General features: G+C 32.5%; 2 protein-coding genes across 2 annotated transcripts; one reads left to right on the top strand and one right to left on the bottom strand.

Annotated features, from left to right (window-relative positions):
* Positions 1-3,382: 3,382 nt before the first annotated feature.
* LOC105786699 (28 kDa ribonucleoprotein, chloroplastic) lies at positions 3,383-6,022 on the top strand. Its single transcript, XM_012613199.2, has 4 exons — positions 3,383-4,016; positions 4,130-4,231; positions 5,270-5,551; positions 5,781-6,022. Exons 1-4 carry the CDS (start codon positions 3,501-3,503, stop codon positions 5,844-5,846), a joined length of 966 nt encoding a protein of 321 aa, XP_012468653.1. The 5' UTR covers positions 3,383-3,500; the 3' UTR covers positions 5,847-6,022.
* Positions 6,023-6,184: 162 nt separating this feature from the next.
* LOC105786693 (cytochrome P450 71A9) lies at positions 6,185-9,475 on the bottom strand. Its single transcript, XM_012613194.2, has 2 exons — positions 8,426-9,475; positions 6,185-6,944 (listed from the first exon to the last, which is right to left on the bottom strand). The coding sequence occupies exons 1-2, from the start codon at positions 9,398-9,400 to the stop codon at positions 6,336-6,338; spliced, it is 1,584 nt and encodes a 527-aa protein (XP_012468648.1). The 5' UTR covers positions 9,401-9,475; the 3' UTR covers positions 6,185-6,335.
* Positions 9,476-22,295: the final 12,820 nt, after the last annotated feature.

Here is a 22,295-nt window from a genome sequence, read left to right as displayed (position 1 = left end):
ATAATCACCTTAGCAACAGTTTTATACAATACCATGCAGAGGCTGATCGGTCGAAATTGTTTGACTGTCTCAGGCCTGTCTGTCGACTTTTGGTATCAACACCAAGAGAGTCCAATTAACCAACCATCCGGTTATCCACCTGCCATAATCTTTTTAACGAAATCACAAACACTAGACCCAACTGTATCCCATTTTTTTTTTTTGGAAAAAGGATGCATTGAGTCCCATCAATCCCTGGGGCTTTTGAAGGCTGCATTTCAAATATCACTTTTCTGATCTCCTCATCCAACACTGTTTCTTGTAAACACTCGAGTACGACCTCAGAGAGTTCATGAAAAGATCCTCTTAGGCTGTAATCATGCCGTAGGTTGTCATCTTTAGTAAAGAGTTTACCATAGAAATTAACCGCATGTTACTTTAATTCATCCTAATCCTCACTCCAGACTAAACCAGAAATTTTAAGAGCCCTTATTGTATTCCATCGCCTCCTATTGATGGTGCTTATATGAAAAAAATTAGTATTTCTGTCTCCCTCAGCTAGCCACTGCGACTGTGATTTTTGTCTCCATAAGCTTTCCCCTTTTCTGAGAACCTCATCAAATTCTTCCTTTAAAATAACCTCTAAGTCAGCTAGGAAACAAGAATACTATTTTTCTTGGGCTTTGTCAATGCCTGCTAATCTTTTCAGAAGAACCTGCTTTCTAGGATCAATACAGCCGAAAACCTCCTTGTACAACCCTGAACTTTAGCGCAGAACTCATTTACATTCCTTACCACATCCCCAGCCGTATGCCATACTGATGTAAGGAACTCCTTAAAAGCTTCACAATATCTAACCGTATGCCAGTCAAAAGAAGATTTCAAGAAGTTCCATGGGTTGTCTCGGGCAATATCTAACCGTGGTACCATGGACACCAAGCTTCACAACCACGTAGCCGTTCCCGATGAAAGTGGTAACCTGGATTAGGTTATCAGGGCTTTTGGCAACGATGTATAAGACAAGCTCATTAAAAGGGATTGGTGAGATGATTGGCTCGATGATAATGATTGATTATAAAACTGATAACCGTGGAAGGGGGAGATTTGCAAAGATGGCAATTAACATAGATCTAAGTAAACCTCTAATCTTGAAAGCCATTAATAAAGGTAAAGTTTAGATAGTTGAAAACGAAGTGTTGCCAAAGGTATGCTTTCAATGTTGGAGGTCTGGTCAGGACACGTTGGAAAATATGAAATCGACAATTTGGTGTTGGAGGAAGTGTACGCTCCTCCACCCACCAAATTTGTATAAAAACAATTTTAATATTTAAGGTGTTTACAATTTATTAAACTGATTATTTAGACTATACTGATTATATGGACTTGAGGAATTATGTACGGGTGATTGGGTTGAATAATATTACCTTTATCAAATATTTTGAATTAAGGAAGTCGGAGGATTGAATTACTAAAAACTTAATTGCCAAGTTTTTTGTTTTTTTAATTTTGTTCACTATAATTATATTGTATTCAACTTATTTAGTGGATGTTTTGTATGGATTGTAATAGATCTTTTTATACAAGCAAGTTTCTATAAACACTATATAATTAGAGACTTGTAAAGATTTATGTAAAACCTTATTGATGGTAAAAGCTTTGTACTGCGGTTTACTTGCTGAATTTACAATGAGTGAATTTAGTGGTCAGAATATCGAGTCTTCAAAGCATGAGGGTGATGGATTTATCATGGGTGTGATTGAGTAGGTTAATTTTGTGCATATTTCTCACGTTAAACTTTACAGACATAGGGAAACCGAATTGCATAAACAATCTTCTTGTATTCTATTTGTTTACTATTTGCCGTTTGGTGCTTGAAGGAGTGCCCATTACCTTACGTGCCAATTTAATTGTGCAGCTTCTGTTCTTAGCAATGACTGAATCGTTAACAAGATAATTTCGCTTTAGTTCAGAAAACAGAAAAGGAAGAAATTGTAATACCAGAATCCACCATGACTATAGTGAAGAAAAATAACTCTGGAAAAGATCAAATTGGACATTGGATGCTGGTTGATAGGCGAGGAAAACATAATGGAAGAAAAGGAAAGGAATTTTGAGACTCATCATTAAACTTAATCTCGTGAAACATTATTAGTCTGTCTTTGTTCACTAAAAGAAAATCAAATTAAGTCATTGATCGCAAAAAAAAACTTTAGAACAAATACAAATGGTTGATACTAAATGGAGAAAAGAGAAAAATAAAGGGAAAAGATGAGGAGGAAAATAAAGAAATAAAAGGAAAGGAGAAGAAAAGAAAAAGTATAAAGACTAGTCATGTAATTGGACTTAAAATTTTCGTTATTGTGATATATAGCTCGTAGACGTTGAAAAAAAATTAGTTTATTTGCATCAAGCTTTCGAGGGGCTCATTCAAGACTTACTCGAACTATTACTCAACAAAGAATAAGAGCTTTGGTTTCAGCTCATCGGGATAGAGATAGGAAAAAAAAGGGATTTTCGTTTGTGGATCACTCGAATAAATGCATGAATTCATGAGTGGGGGTATCCTATAGTTATAGTAGATTAATACACAATCATGACAGAAACAGATTGCTTCTAAATCGTAAAATACTTGCACAAATAGCTATCTCAAATAGGAATTGTCTTTATATAATTTCCAACGAGATTAGAAAATAAGAAGATCGGAAGGAATCAAACGAAATGCTTTAAATGAAATAGGGTTCCCTCGAGAATGAACATGGAGAAGGTAGAGTAGAAATTAGTATGATAAAAAATTCTGATTCTGATAAGGTTCTGATAAGGTCATCAAAACAAGATGAGCGAAGGCGCTCAATAAAAAAAAGATTTTTTTTCCCCAACCGGATTCGATTCTTTTGAAAGGGTAAGTCTATTTATTTCTGGTTCTAAGAGCAGTAGTTCTAGTGGTCGACTCGTTTCTTTCAAACTGTTTCTCATTATTGAGAAAGGGTAACAAAGATAAAATACGAGCTTGTTTTATAGCAATAGTAATTAATTGTTGTTGTTTTAAGGTCAATCTATTTACTTGCCTAGATAATATTTTTTCTTGTTCACTAATAAATCGACTAATTAAACTCATGTTTCTATAATCAATTTGATCCCCCGATTGAATACGATTTTATTATTATAAATTATTCAGTGATCAAAATATTACAAATAAATAACATTAGCAACCATTTCATAACAAATCATATATTTATCTATAATTTACTTTAAAAAATATTCCTAAAAATTCAAGGCCTTGAACTGAAACATCGAAAAGCCCATAAAAATCGTCAAAGAAACCCACAACTACGAGGGCCTGTTTAAGGAACTTCCACCATTTGCCATATTTACAGATAATTTATACCATTTTCTTTTAGTTTTTATTTATTTTCTATAAACCCTCTCCTCGTCTCTCCCGCCTACCATCCCTTATCCTTTCAATTTCATCTTCTTCATAAACCCTCTCCTTCAGTTTCCTCCGGCTTCCCTTTCTTCAATCAATGAAAATGTCTACTATAACCAAATCCATATCCATGGCGGATTCATGTTGCCTCGTTTGTATCCCTTCACTCTTAACCACTTGTTCCAAATCCCCATCCCTACTCTCCTTTCCCCCAAAACCAATCAATCTTTTCCTCTCATCTTCCCATTCTTCAACCTCTTTGACCCTCAAAACCAGAACCCATTTCTCTTCTCTAGTTTCCTTTGTTGCCCAAACATCAGATTGGGCTCAACAAGGGGAAGAAAATGACACCACCATCACCATCGATGAGGATGAAAGTGAAACTGAAGGGGGGGAATCGAAATGGGAAAACGATGAAAGTGATGGAGCTGAAGCAATTTGGGGAACTGAAGGTGAGGATGCTGGTTTTGAAGAACAAAGTGGTGATTCAGAAGAAGAGGGTTCTGAACCTTCTGAGGAAGCTAAATTGTTTGTTGGGAATTTGCCTTTCGATGTTGATAGTCAAAGTCTAGCTATGCTTTTTGAGAAAGCAGGAACTGTGGAAATTGCTGAGGTTTAAGAGAAAATCCTTTTTTTTTTCTGCTTTTAAATTGTTTCAAATTCTTCTGTTTTTGGGTTTTTAGGTCATGAAAATTTTGAAAATATTTTGTTTAATTCTGATTGCAGGTTATTTACAATAGAGACACTGAGCAAAGTCGTGGCTTTGGGTTCGTAACAATGAGTTCAATTGAGGAAGCTGAGAAGGCTGTTGAACAATTTAATCGTTATGTAAGTTCTTTTGTTTTACTTTTTTTTTTTTGGCTTAGATTTTCATATTTCTGGAATAATATCTATGATAGTAAATATAAGGAAATAGGTTATTATATAGATATGTGTGTCATGGATGGTTAAAGCTCCAGTCGACGTGGGATCTCCCTTAATATCCTATACCATATCGGGATATGCGACCAACATGAGTGTTGGACACATATTTAAAAGAAATTGAAAATACGAGCAACATAGCTTGGATACTTGTATGTGTATGACTAAAGTATATTTGATTTTTTATTAAGTTTTTATAATGTATATGAAGAGTATCCCATAGTGTTTTAACATGAGCGTTGGACATGAACTCTAGCTTTTGGCCGATTGGCCAAGGGTGTTCACCTTGTACCTACAACACCCTAGGATCAAATAGTAGGAACAGCATGTTAGTAGTGTAGAGGGAGCTTTGATTTGCTCCTGCCTGTGGTGTTCGAGTTATATACCAAAAAAAAAAAAAGTGTTGGACTTTCAATTTTTTTTTAAAGAAAAGAAAAATGAAGAATCAGAGTAACATAGCCAATGACCGATTGCCCCATTTACATCTTTCTTTTGACTCGTATTAGCTTTTATGGCCAAAATATGCCGCTTGTTCCTATGCTTTTGTAAACTTTAAGATCTAGTCCTTGTACTTAAAAAAGGTTAAAAATTAAACCCTTTTACTATTTCAATTTAAAAATCCTAATCTGACCATTAATATTGAGGCATTTTAGTTTCTGTCAATTGTATGCCACATGATATGAGGGCAGCCTAATCAATATCCTACATTGGCAAATTTTGTTAGAAAATATAAATGATGTTAATAATTGGATTAGAATTTTTAGATCAGGAAAGTAAGATGATTTAGTTTTCAAGTAAAGGACTAAATCTCAAACTTCATTGAAGTACAGAGATTGAGGGTATATTTTAATCAACTTTTACTTTGATTTGTTGATTGATGTTAAACTCTAAAGTGGAATTTGGTGCTTGTGCTTAAATCATTGTTGCTTTCTTGTTTTTAAATAGGACCTTAATGGAAGGCTCTTGACTGTTAATAAGGCTGCTCCTAGAGGATCGCGTGTCGACCAACCTCCTCGTGTTTTTGAACGTGCTTTTAGAGTCTATGTAGGTAATCTTCCATGGGATGTTGATAATGCTCGACTGGAGCAAGTGTTCAGTGAACATGGTAAGGTAGTCGAGGCTCGTGTAGTCTATGATAGGGAGACAGGCCGATCCCGTGGTTTCGGTTTCGTGACTATGTCTTCGGAAACTGAATTGAATGATGCCATTGCTGCTCTTGACGGACAGGTATTATTACTGTTCCCTCTAAAATTTTTGCTATATTGTTGGTCATAGTTTTCCATAAATCCCGAAGCAACACCATATCATATGCATAGAAGTAATTGCTTCGACTCTTCAATTTTTAACATTCGTATCCAACCCATATTAAGATATCATCTTCTAAATACATAACCGTATTCCATACTTACACCCAAGTTCGAGTAACATAGCTTAAACACGTTTCGAATTGTTGCAGAGTTTGGATGGAAGAGCAATAAGAGTAAACGTTGCAGAGGAAAGACCAAGGCGAGGCTTCTTTTGATGTTGAAAGGATTTAGATACATGATCTACTGCTGTTTGCTTTTTCCTTTTCATTTTTCCCAAATAACTTGTCCTATTTTTCCCCTTTTTTTAAGGTTAAATTTACAGTTTTTAGTATATTTGTAAGGAATATATATTTTATCCATTGTTATGAAACCATCATTTAGAAAAGGTCTACTTTTGCTTGTTTTATCTGAATCAATACTAGAATAACACTTTGCGTTTTTCCTTTCCTAGATATGGATTGTCACGCAAATTACCATGTCGGTACCTTTAAAATTTTTCGGTCAGAGAAAGTAGATGTTAAATGCAAATTGATATTTTTTTTTTCTAATACACTAACTTGAACTATTCATTATTTCATTTCAACATTTAAATAAAAGGATAAATGTACTTGAGCGTACTTAAATTTACATTCTTTTTTATTGATAACAATATCGATGCCTGAGTTAAAACTCAAAAGATAAATTTATTAATACAAAGTAAGGAATTACACAACCCTAATAGGTACCAAACAAAGAGGAGTTTTCTTGAATACTGTGATCCCTAATTCTTCTTCCATATCCACGTCCTCAACACTCATTCCTTCAGGCAATTCCCAATCAAACCGATACAAGAAGTTTGCCACCATGAGCTGAAGAAGCATAATTGCGAAACTCATCCCTGGACAACCTCTTCGTCCTACTCCAAAAGGCAAAAACTCCAAATGTTGCCCTTTGAAATCAACTGAACTTTTCATGAATCTATCGGGTTGAAAGTCATGAGGGTTTTCCCAATATTTCGGATCAGTTCCAATTGATTTCGCATTGATGATAACCCTTGTTTTGGCCGGGATCTCGTAATCTCCGACAACACAGTCCTCAGTTGTTTCTCGGGGGACCAATAGAGGAGCTGGTGGGTGGAGCCTAAGTGTCTCTTTTATGACTGAGTGTAAGCAATGTAGTTTGGGAATGTCACTTTCTTCAATTTTGTCTCTTCCATTGCCAACTTTTCGTACCTCATATTTCACCTTCTCCATTGATGGTGGATTTCTTATCAATTCGGTGAAGGTCCAAACCAGACTTGATGCTGTCGTATCAGTCCCCGCTATGAACATGTCCTGAAATCATTTCAACTCAATAATAACTGATAGACATATACTATTGCCAAAGTTCTTCACAAGTGTAATACTTGGATTACAACACATGTTCGATTTGGGTGAAAAATAAAATTATGTAACAGATATATATATATATATGAAAAAAAAACATAAATAATAAACATGGTGTTGGGATTTTGGTTGAATCATAAAGTACAAATATTAAATTTTATATAGAGGCTTGAGCTCAAATCCTATTATGTATATATGTATTCTATATAAAAGACATGAAATGATAAAAACCATAATCAAAATAATACAATTTTATTTTGTAAAATAATACATTTTATTATTACTCAACTGAATTGATATTAAATTAACTTGTGATACTAACTCGATTAGATACTTAATATATAATATGGATATAAAATATATCTTAAAATTCCAATAATATATATTTATATATAACATTATCATATATTTCAGACCTCTTCGTAAGTATACATTTTAGATACATATATGAAACGACGATAGGAGCTTTGAAATATATGAATATCTCTAATCTCAGCTTAAATTTTATTTATATTTATAGATGAGTAGCTCATGTATACTTTTTCAAAACACATGTCATTTTAATAAAATATATTCAATATATTCAACTTATTTCACTTTCTTATATTTACAATTATATTAAATATTTAGTATTTGTTATTTTGTAAAAGGCGGTGGTCAAATCAGCCAGATAATTGATTTTCGGTCTAATTATTTTTGTCTAATTTAATCAAATAAATCATTAAAAATTCATAAAAAATTTATAAGTTAGAGAAAATATTTCAACCAGTTTGCGCGTCAATCGATCTAACCCTCTAATCAAACCGGTACCCCAATCAATTTTTGGCCCAACCGAACAATCCAATATTATTTAAACAAAATTAAAAAAAGAATAATTTAATAATATAGTTGGTGCCCGGACAAAAACACTCTCGTATTAATATTATTACTTTCCATATAAGAGAATATTTTAATAATATCCCAACTAATTTGGTGTCTTAGTTAGGAAAAGGGATTGTACGAAATTGTGATTCCACGTGATCTCTATCCCTTTCCAATAGGAGAATGACAAATTAGATTTTTTTCGCATGATTTTCAACTTTTTTTCTTCTGACAAAATTTAAATCCAACTAAAAATGCTAAAAATCAGGAGAAAAAATTTGATTTGTCATTTTTCTATTGGAAAGGGATAGAGATGATGTGGAATCACAATTCCATACAATCCTTTCTCCTTAGATAGGGGTTAATATAACTATAAGTATAAGTAAATAATACTATCAAAAAACAATAAAAAATTGCTTATATAACCCCTTTAAAATTTTAAAAATCACAAGTTATGATCGGGTATTTCTACTCTAAAATTAACTTGAGTTTAAATCATCTTTTATGTATATAAATAAATAAATACCATATATAATGAATTTTGGCAAGAAGCATGTTATATAGCATACCGTGAGGACACCCTTGATTTGCTGATTGTTAAGAGTGATAAGTTGACGTGCATCCTTTTGCAATCGAAGAAGAACATCAACAATGTCTTCATGGTTAGCTTTAGTTCTTGTCGGAGCAACATGATCGGCAATTACTTCATCGTACAACTTGTCAAGTTCTTCGAAGTTCTTTTCAACTCTTGTTTCCATACCATTCAACTTATTCACCCACCACATCCACGGAAAGTAATCCGACACAACAAATTCTCCCACCAGATGCTGAACTTCATGCAACACCCTGTCGAATCTGTTCGTACCACCGTCACCTCCGCCGCCGTATTTTTTACCAAATGTAACGCGACATACAACGTGGTTCGCTAACAAAAGTGATAGTTTTTTAAGATTTACAGGGGCTGATGACGAGGAAGCTATATCAATATGATTCAACATTGCTGCAACTTCTTCTTCTCTTATAGTTCGAAACGATTGGACCCTCTTTGAACTAAGAAGTTCCGCTACTGCTATCTTCCTCATTTCCCTCCATAATTCACCATAAGGAGCGAAAGTTATACCGTTATATTCATAACTTAGCTTCTTCGCAACGTATAAATTAGTAGGTCGACCAGAGAAGGCAAGATCATAGCCGCCGCCGGGGCCTTTGAAGATCGCCATTGCAGCATCTGCGGAAGAGATAACCAGTGTTGGAACGGCACCGAGTTGCAGAAACATCATCGGCCCATATTGTTGGGAGAGTCTTTGAATGGATTTATGGGATGAGTCACCGAGTTGGTGTAGGTTGCCTATAATAGGGAGCTTCCATGGACCAGGAGGAAGCCTTCTTGTTCGAGCTTTGTACTTAAACACCATTAGTGTGAAAGCAATGAATGAAAGCGTTAGGATAAACTGAAAATCCATGGAGTAAGATTTCTTAACAATGGGTTTTGGAGTTTGGCAGGAAAAGGAATGGAATTTGAAGGATGGAGATAATATTGACATTGGTTTAGACTGTTAAATCTTCAGTGGTAAATAGCAAATTGCAAATGTAGAACCAATCAATTTGTGCAGTTCATAAACTAGTGGGCATAGTCCAATGCCAATATGATGGAAATTGAGATATTTTTTAACCGATGTCAATATCATGAAAATTGAGATAATGGTTAGAGTTTTATTAGTTAATATCTTTAGCATTTATTAGCATAGTTTATTTGATTTATTAATTTAGCTTATAAATAGATTTTTTTTATGACCTTAGAAAATATACTCATTAGATATTAAAACTTATAACATTTTGTGCTTACGTTTGGAGGATTTTTTTATTTTTAGGTTTTTGAGGTTTAGTTTTTTATCTCCATTTTTGTACTCTTTGTTCTTTTGCCATTATAGTAAAATTATATTTACTTGTGATTTTTTATCTCTTTGGAGGGAGTTTTTTACATTAAATTTGTGTGTTTAATTTTTCAATTTATTTTACTATTTTTTGTTACTTGTTGCTTAATCGGATCGATGCTAATAATAATAAAACAGGTAGCTTCAAATCAAGTTAGAGTATGATTTAAAGACTCTAGGAAAAATTAAAACAAATGAGATGATGTGATGTTTCGGGAAGCATGAAGATATTTTTACAATGTAGGGTAGAGATCCTTCCATCTTTGGATCATAATGTCTATTGACTTTTTTTCGGAATTGAAGACCCAAACTACTCTCATCCTGTGGGAACTGTTTATATCTCATTAGGTGCTCACGAATATGGATATATGGATAGTATTCTCTTTGCACGAAACAGCCAACGATGGGGAATTCATTTGAATATTCCAATGATCCCCGATTTATATATGGAGAAAAGAGACGATAGTGTTTTTATATTTGCCATTATAGTAAAATTATATTTGTCACATTGGTGTGAGGGAAAGGACACGGCCACCCAAACCATTGTTATTCACCTTTTCAATTATTTTCTTGTTCTTCAAATTATGAGTAGGTAAATCTTGATTCTAACTTTAAGCTGATAATTAATCTAGTGTTTAGTTGGTGAGACTTTGAAATTGCACTTATACCCATTATATCGATATTCGTTAGTTCTGTAATTTAGGAGGTAATTATACGTAACACTAACAGCCATGGTTCATGAATGTTTTCGATAATGATAGCACTCAACAAATTCATTGAATCTCGCTCATGATGTGGTTGATGGGTCCAGGTTATTGATAAGAACGACAATACCAATATTTGGGCGTCTATCTTCTCAAGTTTTTTTCGTGGACTGGTTCGGGAGACTGCAACATCGTGTATTTGGCAAGGGGTTCTCTCTTATTTTCCCAAGTGCTTTCCCAGCTGTCTTATTACTACAGCTCTTTGCCAATCAATTCTCCATCCATTATTTTTTCTCCTTATCTCTTCTTTGTTGAATACTTGTATCAATATTGCAACCGTCCAAATTTACAAGTAGACACAAACCAATGGAAATTGAGAAAAAATCAAACTGATGTCAATATCATGGAAGGTTGAAATGAATGTGGACTCAAAATATGAATGAAAACAAATGTGATGGAGGATGGTTTTGGAAAGCATAAAAGCTATCTATACAAAGTAGAGATCCTTCCATTTCTGGATGATTGAAAAAGATATGGTCGGTTGGGGGTAAAATATACTTTTTGAAATTGAGATAAATATATTTTATTTCCATAAAAAATTTAATATTTTTAATAATAATAATTATATCAATATATAATAAATAAATATATTTAGATTTTCTGCTTGAATCTATTATTCAACATTGAAATTACCTAAACAATTATAAAATTGTAATAATAAATAATAGAAATTTATTGTTGTAAATAGAAGATTTTTATAAATTTATATTATAATAGTATTTAAAATAGCATAAATTAAATTAAAATAATAAAACGCATAATTATAAAATGAAACTTTCACATAAGACAATAGTACGTAGGACAATGAAAAGTGGTCTAGGGTGAGTTTATAATTAATTTAGTATAATATGCATAATAAACTAAATAAATGTGTGATGAAATAATATCGTAATTTTACCTTATCATCGATTAAAATGATCTTACATCTTTCTCTAGTAACATTGGCATTTGGGTATGACCTGAAATTTCCTCTTCAAAAACCATTACTTTAATATACCGTTATTTTTAAATTTCTCTTCGAGAAATCATTACTTTAATACTCTATTATTTTTAGACACTTTAAACTTACCAATGCTAATAATCTCCATTTTGGGGTGATATTATTTAGATGCTATTTATACTTTTATAACTTAAATTTAATTAGTATAAAACTGTTAAAACTAATTATATGATAATTGATTTAAATTAATATCTATTATATTAATAATTAATTAATATATCTAATTATGTATTTCAAATCAATAAATATTCTATGAAAAATAAAATAAAATTATTATTTATATAATTTTATCTATTATTAGTAATTAATTAATACTACTTATTCTTATTCTTATTCTTAATATATTGAATTTAACTTCAACTTAACTATACAATTTTGTTACGTATTTATGGTCACCAACCTGAAACCCAGATAAAATTTGGATTGCCTACCTGTGAACCGGTTGGGCCCTACCAGTTGGGTGCGTGAAGGTCTTGTAGTGGGGGTTCGTCAGGAGGGTTCGCAAGGGAAATTTGCAATCCCAGTTCCCATGTGGGGGCTACGAAAGTTCAGCAAACAGACCAGAACAGTACATGTGTCCAATATGCATAAATATTCCATGAACAATAACCATATGTATAAATATTTGATTATCCCCTTCAATGAGATAAGACAGAAAAACACTCAACACATTTATATACTCATATAACATTATAAAAATTGACTAATGCATTAATATTACCTATCCAAATTTTTTAGAAAATAATGATTGAAGACAGAAAACACTCAACACATTTATATGCTCATATAACATTATAAAAATTGACTAATGCATTAATATTACCTATCCAAATTTTTTAGAAAATAATGATTGATGTTAACTTTGCAAATAATTAAGATTGAATTCATATATTTCATAAAAACTTGAATTCACATTTTTTTTTAAAATCCATAAAAACTAAAAGGATTTTGTACTTTGTATGTATGAATTGTTAATAGTGATGTAGCATTTTTTTCTATTTATATTTATTTCACTACAACAAAATTGTTGCTTAATTCCTATAAGTAAAAAAAAAAAAAAAATCTGTCAATATAAGGTCCAAAGACTTATACCGACGGTCGAATGGGTTACCTGACAAAATTTTATCAGTTGCTATAGGGATGTGTCGGTATAAGTTTTTAGCGACGGCTAGAATTTGTTTGTATATACCTTTTATTTTATACAACGATCATTCCGTCAGTAAAGACTGTTTTCAATGTCCACTTCCACCATAACTTTATAAACGGTTTAATCCGTCCGTAAGTTATTATATCATATACTGACGATTTCAAAGCGGTTTCCGTCAGTAAAACTCATTTTGGGATTTTTATTTTTGTAATCTATTATTGATATATAATAAAAATCTGTCAGTAAAGACCAAATCTGTAATTTTTCTTCATTACTATTGCCTTATACTGGCAGTATCTACGATTGGCATAGATTTAAAAATTGAAATAAAATATCTAAATTGTATTTAATTAATTTTAAAATATTATTCATAATTAAATTAATTGTTGATATGATAGTAATTATATAAAGAATATTAAATGCAATATACAATTAAATTGTTCATATAATGATGAAAATATTGTCTCGTAACAAATTTCACAAAGTTAAGATGAATATAAAACACAAACCATAAATCACGAATGTAACAAACTAGGCGACATCTCTTTTCTCGATACCTCATACCTCACAAAACAAATTTGTACATCAAGCAACATTTAGCTTATTTTCCTGCATCAAATGTAATAACAAGTCAAAGCATTACTTATTTGCCGTGTAATTTATTATAGTATATGTTTGTGCATGATACAAACTTTGTCTCCATTAGTATTAAATACAGAGAATTTGAGCAAAAGAAAAATACAAAGAGATGGATGGGTTGGAGAGCACGTATTACTAAATAGTTTCCAACTTTCACTGAGCTCGTTAGCTAGCTTTGGTGTTCAGAGGGCAAGGCGTCATAAAATCTTGGAACATGTTTTTTTTTATCCAATGAAATGCAATCAAGTGCATCGAAGACTAAAAATGGAACATATTTCTATGATCGATTCAATCTGATATTACTATGAGAGGAACACAGATAAAATGATTCATCTCAAAAAAAAAAAAAGCAAAGGGGAAGACAAAGTCAACACCATTAAACAAACAACCATATTTAAATAAGAATCAATAATTTTAAAATTGAATTTATATGCTAGCATTGGGACAAGGTGCTACATATTCACTACTTTAAGATTGCCACTACCCCTCCAAGGCATGGAAGGCTACTCAATGAAGAAACATGCAAGGTAAAGATATATATTCTATATGATACAAAATAGATATAAATTTGTCTAGAGAATCAAAAACCAAAAGCAATATGTTGAATTACACACACACATATATATAAATACAAAATAAGGACCCAATCCAAGGAATACAGCTGCACAACTCTAGGCATCTGAGATCAGGGCATCCATAAGCTAGACTCATCACTTTTATATCACCAACACTATCACACCATCCAACATTTTAACACACCAATTAGTTATAAACTCTACAACCCTGTCCTTCAGGCTTTGGAAAGTCCTACGCTTTTGTTTCACCACAACTTTTGGCAACCTAAATATTTTTCAACATCTGTTATGCATCTTACTTTTAACGATTGCGTCACCAGATTTTTTTTCTTATATTGTACTGTTTGAACTAAAGAAAGTTTCTGATTTTTCCAAATTAATGCACTATCCAGATTATTTTTCGTATTCTTGCAAAATTTCTTTCAGCCTATTTACCCCCTATTTGTGGCATCACTAAACAAAATGCAATCATCTGCAAATAGTAGATGCGTAATCGTTGGTCCTCTTCTACTTGCCCTCACGCCTTTTATTATTTTTTTCTCTTTTCGCTATCTTCATCAAAGTCAACAACACCTCTCCACAAATTAGAAACAAATACGGATTTAGCAGATCCCCTTGTCTAAGACCTCTTGTTGGTTTGAAGCTTTCCCTCGCTTTTCCATTGATACAGATTGAATAAGAAACTGAAGAGACGCACTTCATAATAAAATCCACCCATGCCTTCTCAAATCCCATCTTTAACATCATATATGCCAAAAACCCTCATTTAACCCTATCATATGTCTTGCTCATATCTAGCTTCAGTGCAAAAGATCCCTTCTTGCCCAATCTCTTCTACTTTAGAGTATGTAGGATTTCATATGCCAGTAGAACATTGTCCGTGATCATTTTACTCGGGACAAACGCACTCTGTGCCTCTTCAATACAATTATTAAGGACTCGACAAAATCTATGAGCCACTATTTTTTATATAATTTTGTATAGAACCAAGCATAGACTAATAGGTCTAAAATCTTTCAAGCTATATTCATATATTGTAGAGATTCTCTATCTTTTGACACGATTTTTCTCTGTCACGTTTTTTTCTTCTAGACTATTTCCTGTTTTTATTTTCTTTAATTTCCTATTTTTGGTAACCTGCTTGTCTTTTTTCGTAGGAAGAAAATGGAGGATTCAATTGCAGGTCTTTCACTGGATGATGAAGAGGAAAAAATCATTCAATTGGAGGTGGAAAAGACTAGTTAAGAGATCTCGTATGTGAACTTTTTAATGGAAATATTTCTTACTTTCATTGTTGTGCATTTTCAAGCAATGCGATCAACTTTGGCAAGTGTTTGGCATCTAATAAGGGGTGTTTCAATCTCAGATCTGGGAAGGGAGAGATATTTATTTCATTTTTATTATGAAGTGGATGTGGAGAGAGTTATGAAGAATGAGACATGGAATTTTAATTCCCATTTACTAATTCTACATCGATTAAAGACGGGAGAGGATCCTTTAACTGTTCAATTACATTGGGTAGATTTTTGGCTACTAATACACGACCTCCCTCTTGGTTTTATAGCAGATACTGTTTCTCATCAGTTGGGAAATTTTATTGGGAAATTTATTGAGTATGACACTAGTGCAACTCAACTGGGATATAAAAGCATCATGAGAATTAGGGTGAGGGTGGATGTTAGAAAGCCTCTTAAGAGAAAGAAGAGGATTGCGCTGAAAAATGGTGAATCAGTTTATGTTCGTTTTAAGTACGAAAAATTGACTCTATTTTGCTTTCTATGTGGCAAATTAAGACATAGTGAAAGTTTTTGCCTGATTAGAGCTATTTAGCCACAGTCAGAATATGTCTTTAATTGGGATATTTCTCTACGTGCTCAACCAAGGAAGAATCTGTCATGGAAGAGCAAGTGGTTAGTGGAAGACGATGGGGGAAACCTTCTATTTTTGGCAACATGATGTCAATGGGGCAAAAAAGGAATGTGGGGATTCTGAAATCAAATTCAGTGAATAAATGCGAGAATTGGGATTCTGTGGGGATTCTGAAATCAAATTCAGTGAATAAATGCGAGAATTGGGATTCTATCCCAAAAGATTTTGTTTCTCTAAAAGATAAAGGAAAGTCTACTTTTGCTCTAGGCCTATTAAAACTTAGGGAAATAGATCAACATCATGATGGATTTGACGAGAAAATGGTAGCCCATGAGGAAGCGAGTGGTCCAATAACATATAGTGATGGACTTAAACAACCCCGCGTACAATTTAATGTTTCACGAGTTTCTGGAAATGACGATTCAAATGAAACTTTTGGTACTTCATTGCAGGTACAAAATACTAAAAGATCGATAGGCCTTGATAAGCAGGCCAGCCGAGAGTAATGAAAATCTTAAGCTAAAATGTTCGGGGTTTGGGGAGGCTTCGAACTGTTAATCGTCTCCGGCATATGCTAAGAGACATAAATCCCAAGGTGGTGTTTTTAATTGAAACGAAGCTTCAGAGTTGTAATATGGAAAAGGTCAAGCGTAAGTATGGTTCTTCTAATGGAATAAATGTTGATTCGGATGAAAGAAGTGGGGGTTTATCTTTAGGTTGGAACAATGATTGTAAGATTACTCTTCGATCTTTTTCAAAAAGGCACATCGATGTTATGATTGATAAGGACTTGGAAGGGAAAACTTTGAGATGTACGGGGTTCTACGGAGTGCCAGAGGAGACTATGCGTGAAGCATCTTGGAACTTATTACGAACATTGAATGACTCCTCACATATTCCTTGGGTTGTTATAGGGATTTCAATTAAATTATTTTTTCAACTGAAAAGAAAGGCAGGCTTCCAATGAGGGAAAGGCAAATGTGTAGATTTTGGGATGTTATGGAAGGTTGTTCTCTCACTGATCTTAGTTATAGTGGGCAGTGGTTCACTTGGGAAAAAGGTCGTACAAGAATTAATAATATTCGAGAACGCCTAGATAGAAGTATTGCGAATTCGACTTGGTGGGATTTATTTTCAAATTTTAGGTTATCTCATTTGTCACACGCATTTTTAGATCATTGTCCTTTGTTACTTAATTCAAATTTTGGAAATCAACGTCCAAAGCAGTGACATTTTAGATATAACATCCCAAATCCGGTCTAAACGTTATGAACGAATCTGGCGATGTCACATTGTAACACCCCTTACCCGTATTCGACGCTGGAATAGGGTACGAGGCATTACCAGAACACTTACACTTATAAACATGTTAAACTGAGTTATAAAATTTTATTCAAATTTAAACTCTTCAAATTTTTAACATGCTTTTATAAATCTTCACGTTATAACTTCAAAATACTAAATTTGTAACAAATAGGGCTTCTGAGACCCAATACATACTCATGCAATTCAATACTTCATTTCCATTTCATTTAATTCACGATTCTCATTTTCACGATTCAATTCAATTTCTCAATCCAATATACATTTCACTACCACAATAATTCATTTAATTCAAATCATATCATTTGCAATTTCCATTTAATTCACGTACAATTCAATTTCATTAAGTTCAATACTAACATATATTTATGGTTTAACTTAACGTCCCTTTTTTGCATCATTTTATACTTCAAGAATGAACCTAGTATTTCATTTCCTTTCCACTCTTGTTTCCTATGCATATCACACAAGATATAAACATTACACTAAACCGTAGTCCCAAGCTAGCCTTTTTGAAGACTAACCACATGATAAACCATTTTAATAAAGATTACAAACTTTAAACCTTACCACCCTTTCATGATCACAAGCATATTTTCATCTAGACATTTACCATCTCAATGCATAATTTTATAAATTTAATGTGGCGTAATCCAGCCACAACTTGGCCAAAGCCTAAGCATACACACCAAACATGCTAGCCAAATAAACATATAGTATAAGCATTATAAGCATGGATAAGCACCACATTTATTTATGTATAAAACTTATCAACATGAGTTAATTCATAAACCATTTCTGACATTGGTACATACCAAATCATATACCAAGTATACCACATACACATACTATGAAACTTTATTTTCTCACATGAACTTTAACTATAACTAATAATGCACAATTATAAACATCATTTCTTTTTAATCGTTTATCGATTATAATCGAGCATATGGCCAATTATACAGAAATAATTCATATGTTCTTCCAATTTTCCTCCTCCTCCTCTCCATTCCACATCCTTAATGTGTATAACACACTTAAACAACATTAACTACAATTTCACTATTCACTCACATGTATATTCAAAGATGTCTATTCGAGTCAGAGTAACTAAATTATTTTTACCCAAAGATATAAAACTCAAAATTAATATCCGTAAATTTTCCCTGAAACTATATTCACATATACTCTTACCATAAAATTTTCAGAATTTTTGGTTTAGCCAAATAGTACAGTTTATTCTTTAAAGTTTCCCCTGTTTCACTGCTCGACAGTTCTGACCTGTCTTCACTAAAAATTAATTATCTCATTGTATATAATTTGGATATTGTTTTTGTTTGTTTCTCTTGAAAATAGATTCTTTAAGGATTCTAAACATATAAACTTTATCCCATAATTATTTTTTTACAATTTTTGAAAATTTTCCAAAGTTAGAACAGGGGATTCCAAACTCATTATGACTCTGTCTAACTAAACTTTAAATATATCAAAATATATAACTCTTTTGCTTGCTCTGTTTCTTTTATGTGAAAATAGACTCATTCCGCTTCAATTTCATATATTATTCAGCCTCTAATTAAATCCCCACCATTTTTGGTGATTTTTCAAAGTCACACAACTGTTGCTATCTAAACTGTTTTATTGCTAAATGTACTCTTTCATAATTTCACTTTTTCACTTTCAATCACAATTCAATTCAAAATTCACTTTTCCATTTCTAAGTCGATATTGAATTCAATTCCACACCTATATTTTTTATTCAATTACACTTAGTCAATTTCCTAATGAACACTTCAGAATAATAACAGATATTCGGTGGATTCAGCACATAGCAACCACCTTATTAATCAATGATGTCCGATGGAATCAACACATAGCAACCACTTTACTAATCAATGATGTTCGGTTCACATAGTAGCTTGCACATAGTACTACACATGTTACCATTACCATCCGATACACGTAGTAGCCTGCACATAGTACTACATACGTGATCGAACTATCCGGTACGCATAGTAGCCTGCACATAGTACTACACATGCGACCTATCATTCCGGTACACGTAGTAGCCTACACATAGTACTACACACGTGACTAGGGGTGAGCAAAACTCGATTCGATTCGAAAAAATCGAAAAAAATTTCGAATTTCGAGTTAAACGAATCGAGTTATTCGAGTTATTCGAATCAACTCAAATTTTTTTTTCGAATTTCGAGTTCGAATCGAGTTGAGTTTTCGAATTCGAATAACTCGAATAATTCGAATAATTCGAATATTAAACTATAATATTTTACATTTTTACCCTAAACTTCCAAACCTTTTTACTTTTCCCTCAAAACTTTTACTCCTTCCTACTTTTCCCCCAAAACTTTTACTCCCCTCCCTTCCCAACCCCCCAAATCTACCCACAATTCATTTCCCACCAAAATTTTACTCTCCCATTTAATTTTTCTCAAAATTTTACTCCAAAAAACCCTCAAAATATTTTATTTTCCCCCACAATTTTTACTTCCTCCCACTTTTCCCCTAAAACTTTTATTCCCTTCCCATCCCACCTCCCATCTACCCCAAACCCTCCCCCTCCATTTTTTTAATATTTTCCTCCAAAATTTTACTCCCCTATTTACTTTCCTCAAACTTTTATTCCCAAAACTTTTATTTTCCCCTAAACTTTTACTTCTCACCCTTTACTCTCAAATAAAAATCAAAATTATCCAAAAATCACTAAACATAAATAGTAATAAATTTATTTATATCTACTATTTATATTATTAAATTAAATTTCACATTTTATATTATTTATATTATTGAATTGTTTAGTCATATTGAATATTTATATTAAAATTGAATTATTAATTATGCCATAAAATATTCGTGTTAAAATTTTATATTGGTATCAATTTCACATTTTATTTTTAAAATAAATTTTATTAAAAATCATATTTTTACATTTAATATATTATTTAATTCCAAAATACATAGTGACAAGAATCTAAAGATAATTGAAACAACTAAGCAAGCAAAGAAGCTAACCAATATATAAAAAATTAATAAATAAATTATGAGGTGATGAAAGTTAATAAAAAAATTGATTAAGGTGGACAAATTTTATTACGATGGGTGACAATAGTTACAGGGACCCAAAATTATTTTTTAAAATTTAACTCGAACAAATATATTCGATTCGATTCGATTCGAATTCTATCTCACTCGACTCGATTCGAGAAAACTTCAAATAAAGTTAGGATGATAAAATGAGATTCGAAAACTTGATTAACTCGAAAATTTTCGATTCGATTCGATTCGATTCGATCGAATGCTCACCCCTACACGTGACCATCACTTTCACTTTTACATAGTGGCCTACACACAATCCGTGCCATACATGTGATCATTTCTGTCACTTCATTCGTATCCCTTTTTATTCCAAAGGTTCATTCGGGAATTTTTCACTTTTTCTCACTTTTCTTTTAATCGATTAATTTCAATTTCTTGTCTTTCTTGATTTATAACAATACATTTAACTTATATAACCTTCACACTATTCATTCCAGTCCAAAAATCATACTTTTGAAAAAGTACATTTTTGCCCCTAAAGTTTTACAAAATTACAATTTTGCCCCTAGGCTCGTAAAATAATTTTTATTCAATTTTCTTGCATTTTAGGCCTAGCTGAACCATTTTCATAACTATAGCAGTCCACAATACTCACTTATTCACACACTTGTGACATATTTTATAACTTTTACAAATTAATCATTTTAGGCATTTTCATTGAAAATTACTTAGTACAAATCGTTTATCACACTCCAAACATTCATATTCTTCCATAAAACATCAAAATACATGCATATCATTCATGGGTAAATTTTTAAACACAAACCCTAGTTCAAAACAATGGTAAAAATAGGTAAATCTTGTTACGAGGATTTCAAAAACATAAAAATCATTAAAAATAAGGATAGAACGGACTTACAATCAAGCTTGGAGGCTTGAAAAACCCTAGCCATGGTTTCTTCATGCAATTTTCGGCCTAGGGGTTGAAGATGGACAAAAATTGGCTTTTAATTTTGTTTTTAATTCATTTTAATAACTAAATGACCAAAATGCCCTTAATGAAAAACTTTGGAAACATGCCTAACCATACCCATTTTTGTCCACCAACTTAACCAATGGTTTAATTACCATATAAATACCTCAAATTTAAAATTTCATAACAATTGGACAACTCTAACATATAGAACTCAACTTTTGCACTTTTTACAATTTAGTCCTTTTGACTAAATTGAGTGCCCAAACGTCAAAATTTTCGAACGAAATTTTTACGAAATCATTTTTTGAAATCGTAGACCATAAAAATATAATGAAAATATTTTTTTTCCTAGAATTTGTGGTCCCGAAACCATTATTCTGGCTAGCCTCAAATTCGGGCTGTTACATTAGATTTGAAACAATGTGGCTTTTGGAGGAATCGTGTGAAATGGAGGTTAGTAGAATTTGGGTTAATAGTTTGGGTGATGTTCCAAGTAAAATAAATGCGGTGGAAGTGGGCCTTGAGAAATGGTTCCAGAAAATTAAAAATCAGAAGTCTCTAACGAGGAAATATTTGAAACAACAGTTGCTTAAATTGAATGAAGCTATTCCCACGGATGAAATATTGGGAGAAATTATGGAGACTAAACTGGCGCTTAACATAGAGGCTAATAGAAAGGAGCTTTATTGGGAGCAAAGAGCCAGAGCGAATTGGCTGAAAAATAGGGATAGAAACACAAATTTTTTTCATCAATCGGCAACGGATCGTCGACGAAGAAATAGGGTGGAGGAGCTGGTGGATGGCGCAGGTAATATTCATAAGAGCAATGCTGATTTATTAGTGTTGGCCACAAATTATTTTAATAACTTATTTACATCGAAAGGTGTTGGAAATTTAAATTCTAGTTTAGAAGGTGTCGAGCCATGTATATCTCAATTGATGAACGAGGATCTTAAGAGGGATTTTACTTATGAAGAGGTGTGTTTGGCTTTAAAAGCTATGAGCCCTTTAAAAGCTTCTGGGGAGGACGGTTTAGGGGCGATTTTTATCAAAGGTTTTGGCATATTGTGGGTAAAGAGGTGGTAGATTTTTGCATTGAGACGTTGCATAGGCTTCATACCACTGCTGAAATAAACAGTACAAGAATTGTCTTGA

Source organism: Gossypium raimondii, chromosome 7 (assembly GCF_025698545.1).
Source record: "Gossypium raimondii isolate GPD5lz chromosome 7, ASM2569854v1, whole genome shotgun sequence".
NCBI lineage: Eukaryota > Viridiplantae > Streptophyta > Magnoliopsida > Malvales > Malvaceae > Gossypium > Gossypium raimondii.
Note: the sequence above shows the minus strand (reverse complement) of the source record. Positions and strands in the feature narration are given on the sequence as shown.

Bases quoted from the DNA above. Each gene is read 5' to 3' on its own strand.
- LOC105786699 (XM_012613199.2), top strand. From the start codon at position 3,501: ATGAAAATGTCTACTATAACCAAATCCATATCCATGGCGGATTCATGT. The intron at 4,232-5,269 runs GTAAGTTCTTTT...GTTTTTAAATAG, and splicing joins TTGAACAATTTAATCGTTAT to GACCTTAATGGAAGGCTCTT. The intron at 5,552-5,780 runs GTATTATTACTG...GAATTGTTGCAG, and splicing joins TTGCTGCTCTTGACGGACAG to AGTTTGGATGGAAGAGCAAT.
- LOC105786693 (XM_012613194.2), bottom strand. From the start codon at position 9,400: ATGTCAATATTATCTCCATCCTTCAAATTCCATTCCTTTTCCTGCCAA. The intron at 6,945-8,425 runs GTATGCTATATA...AAATGATTTCAG, and splicing joins AAATCAAGGGTGTCCTCACG to GACATGTTCATAGCGGGGAC.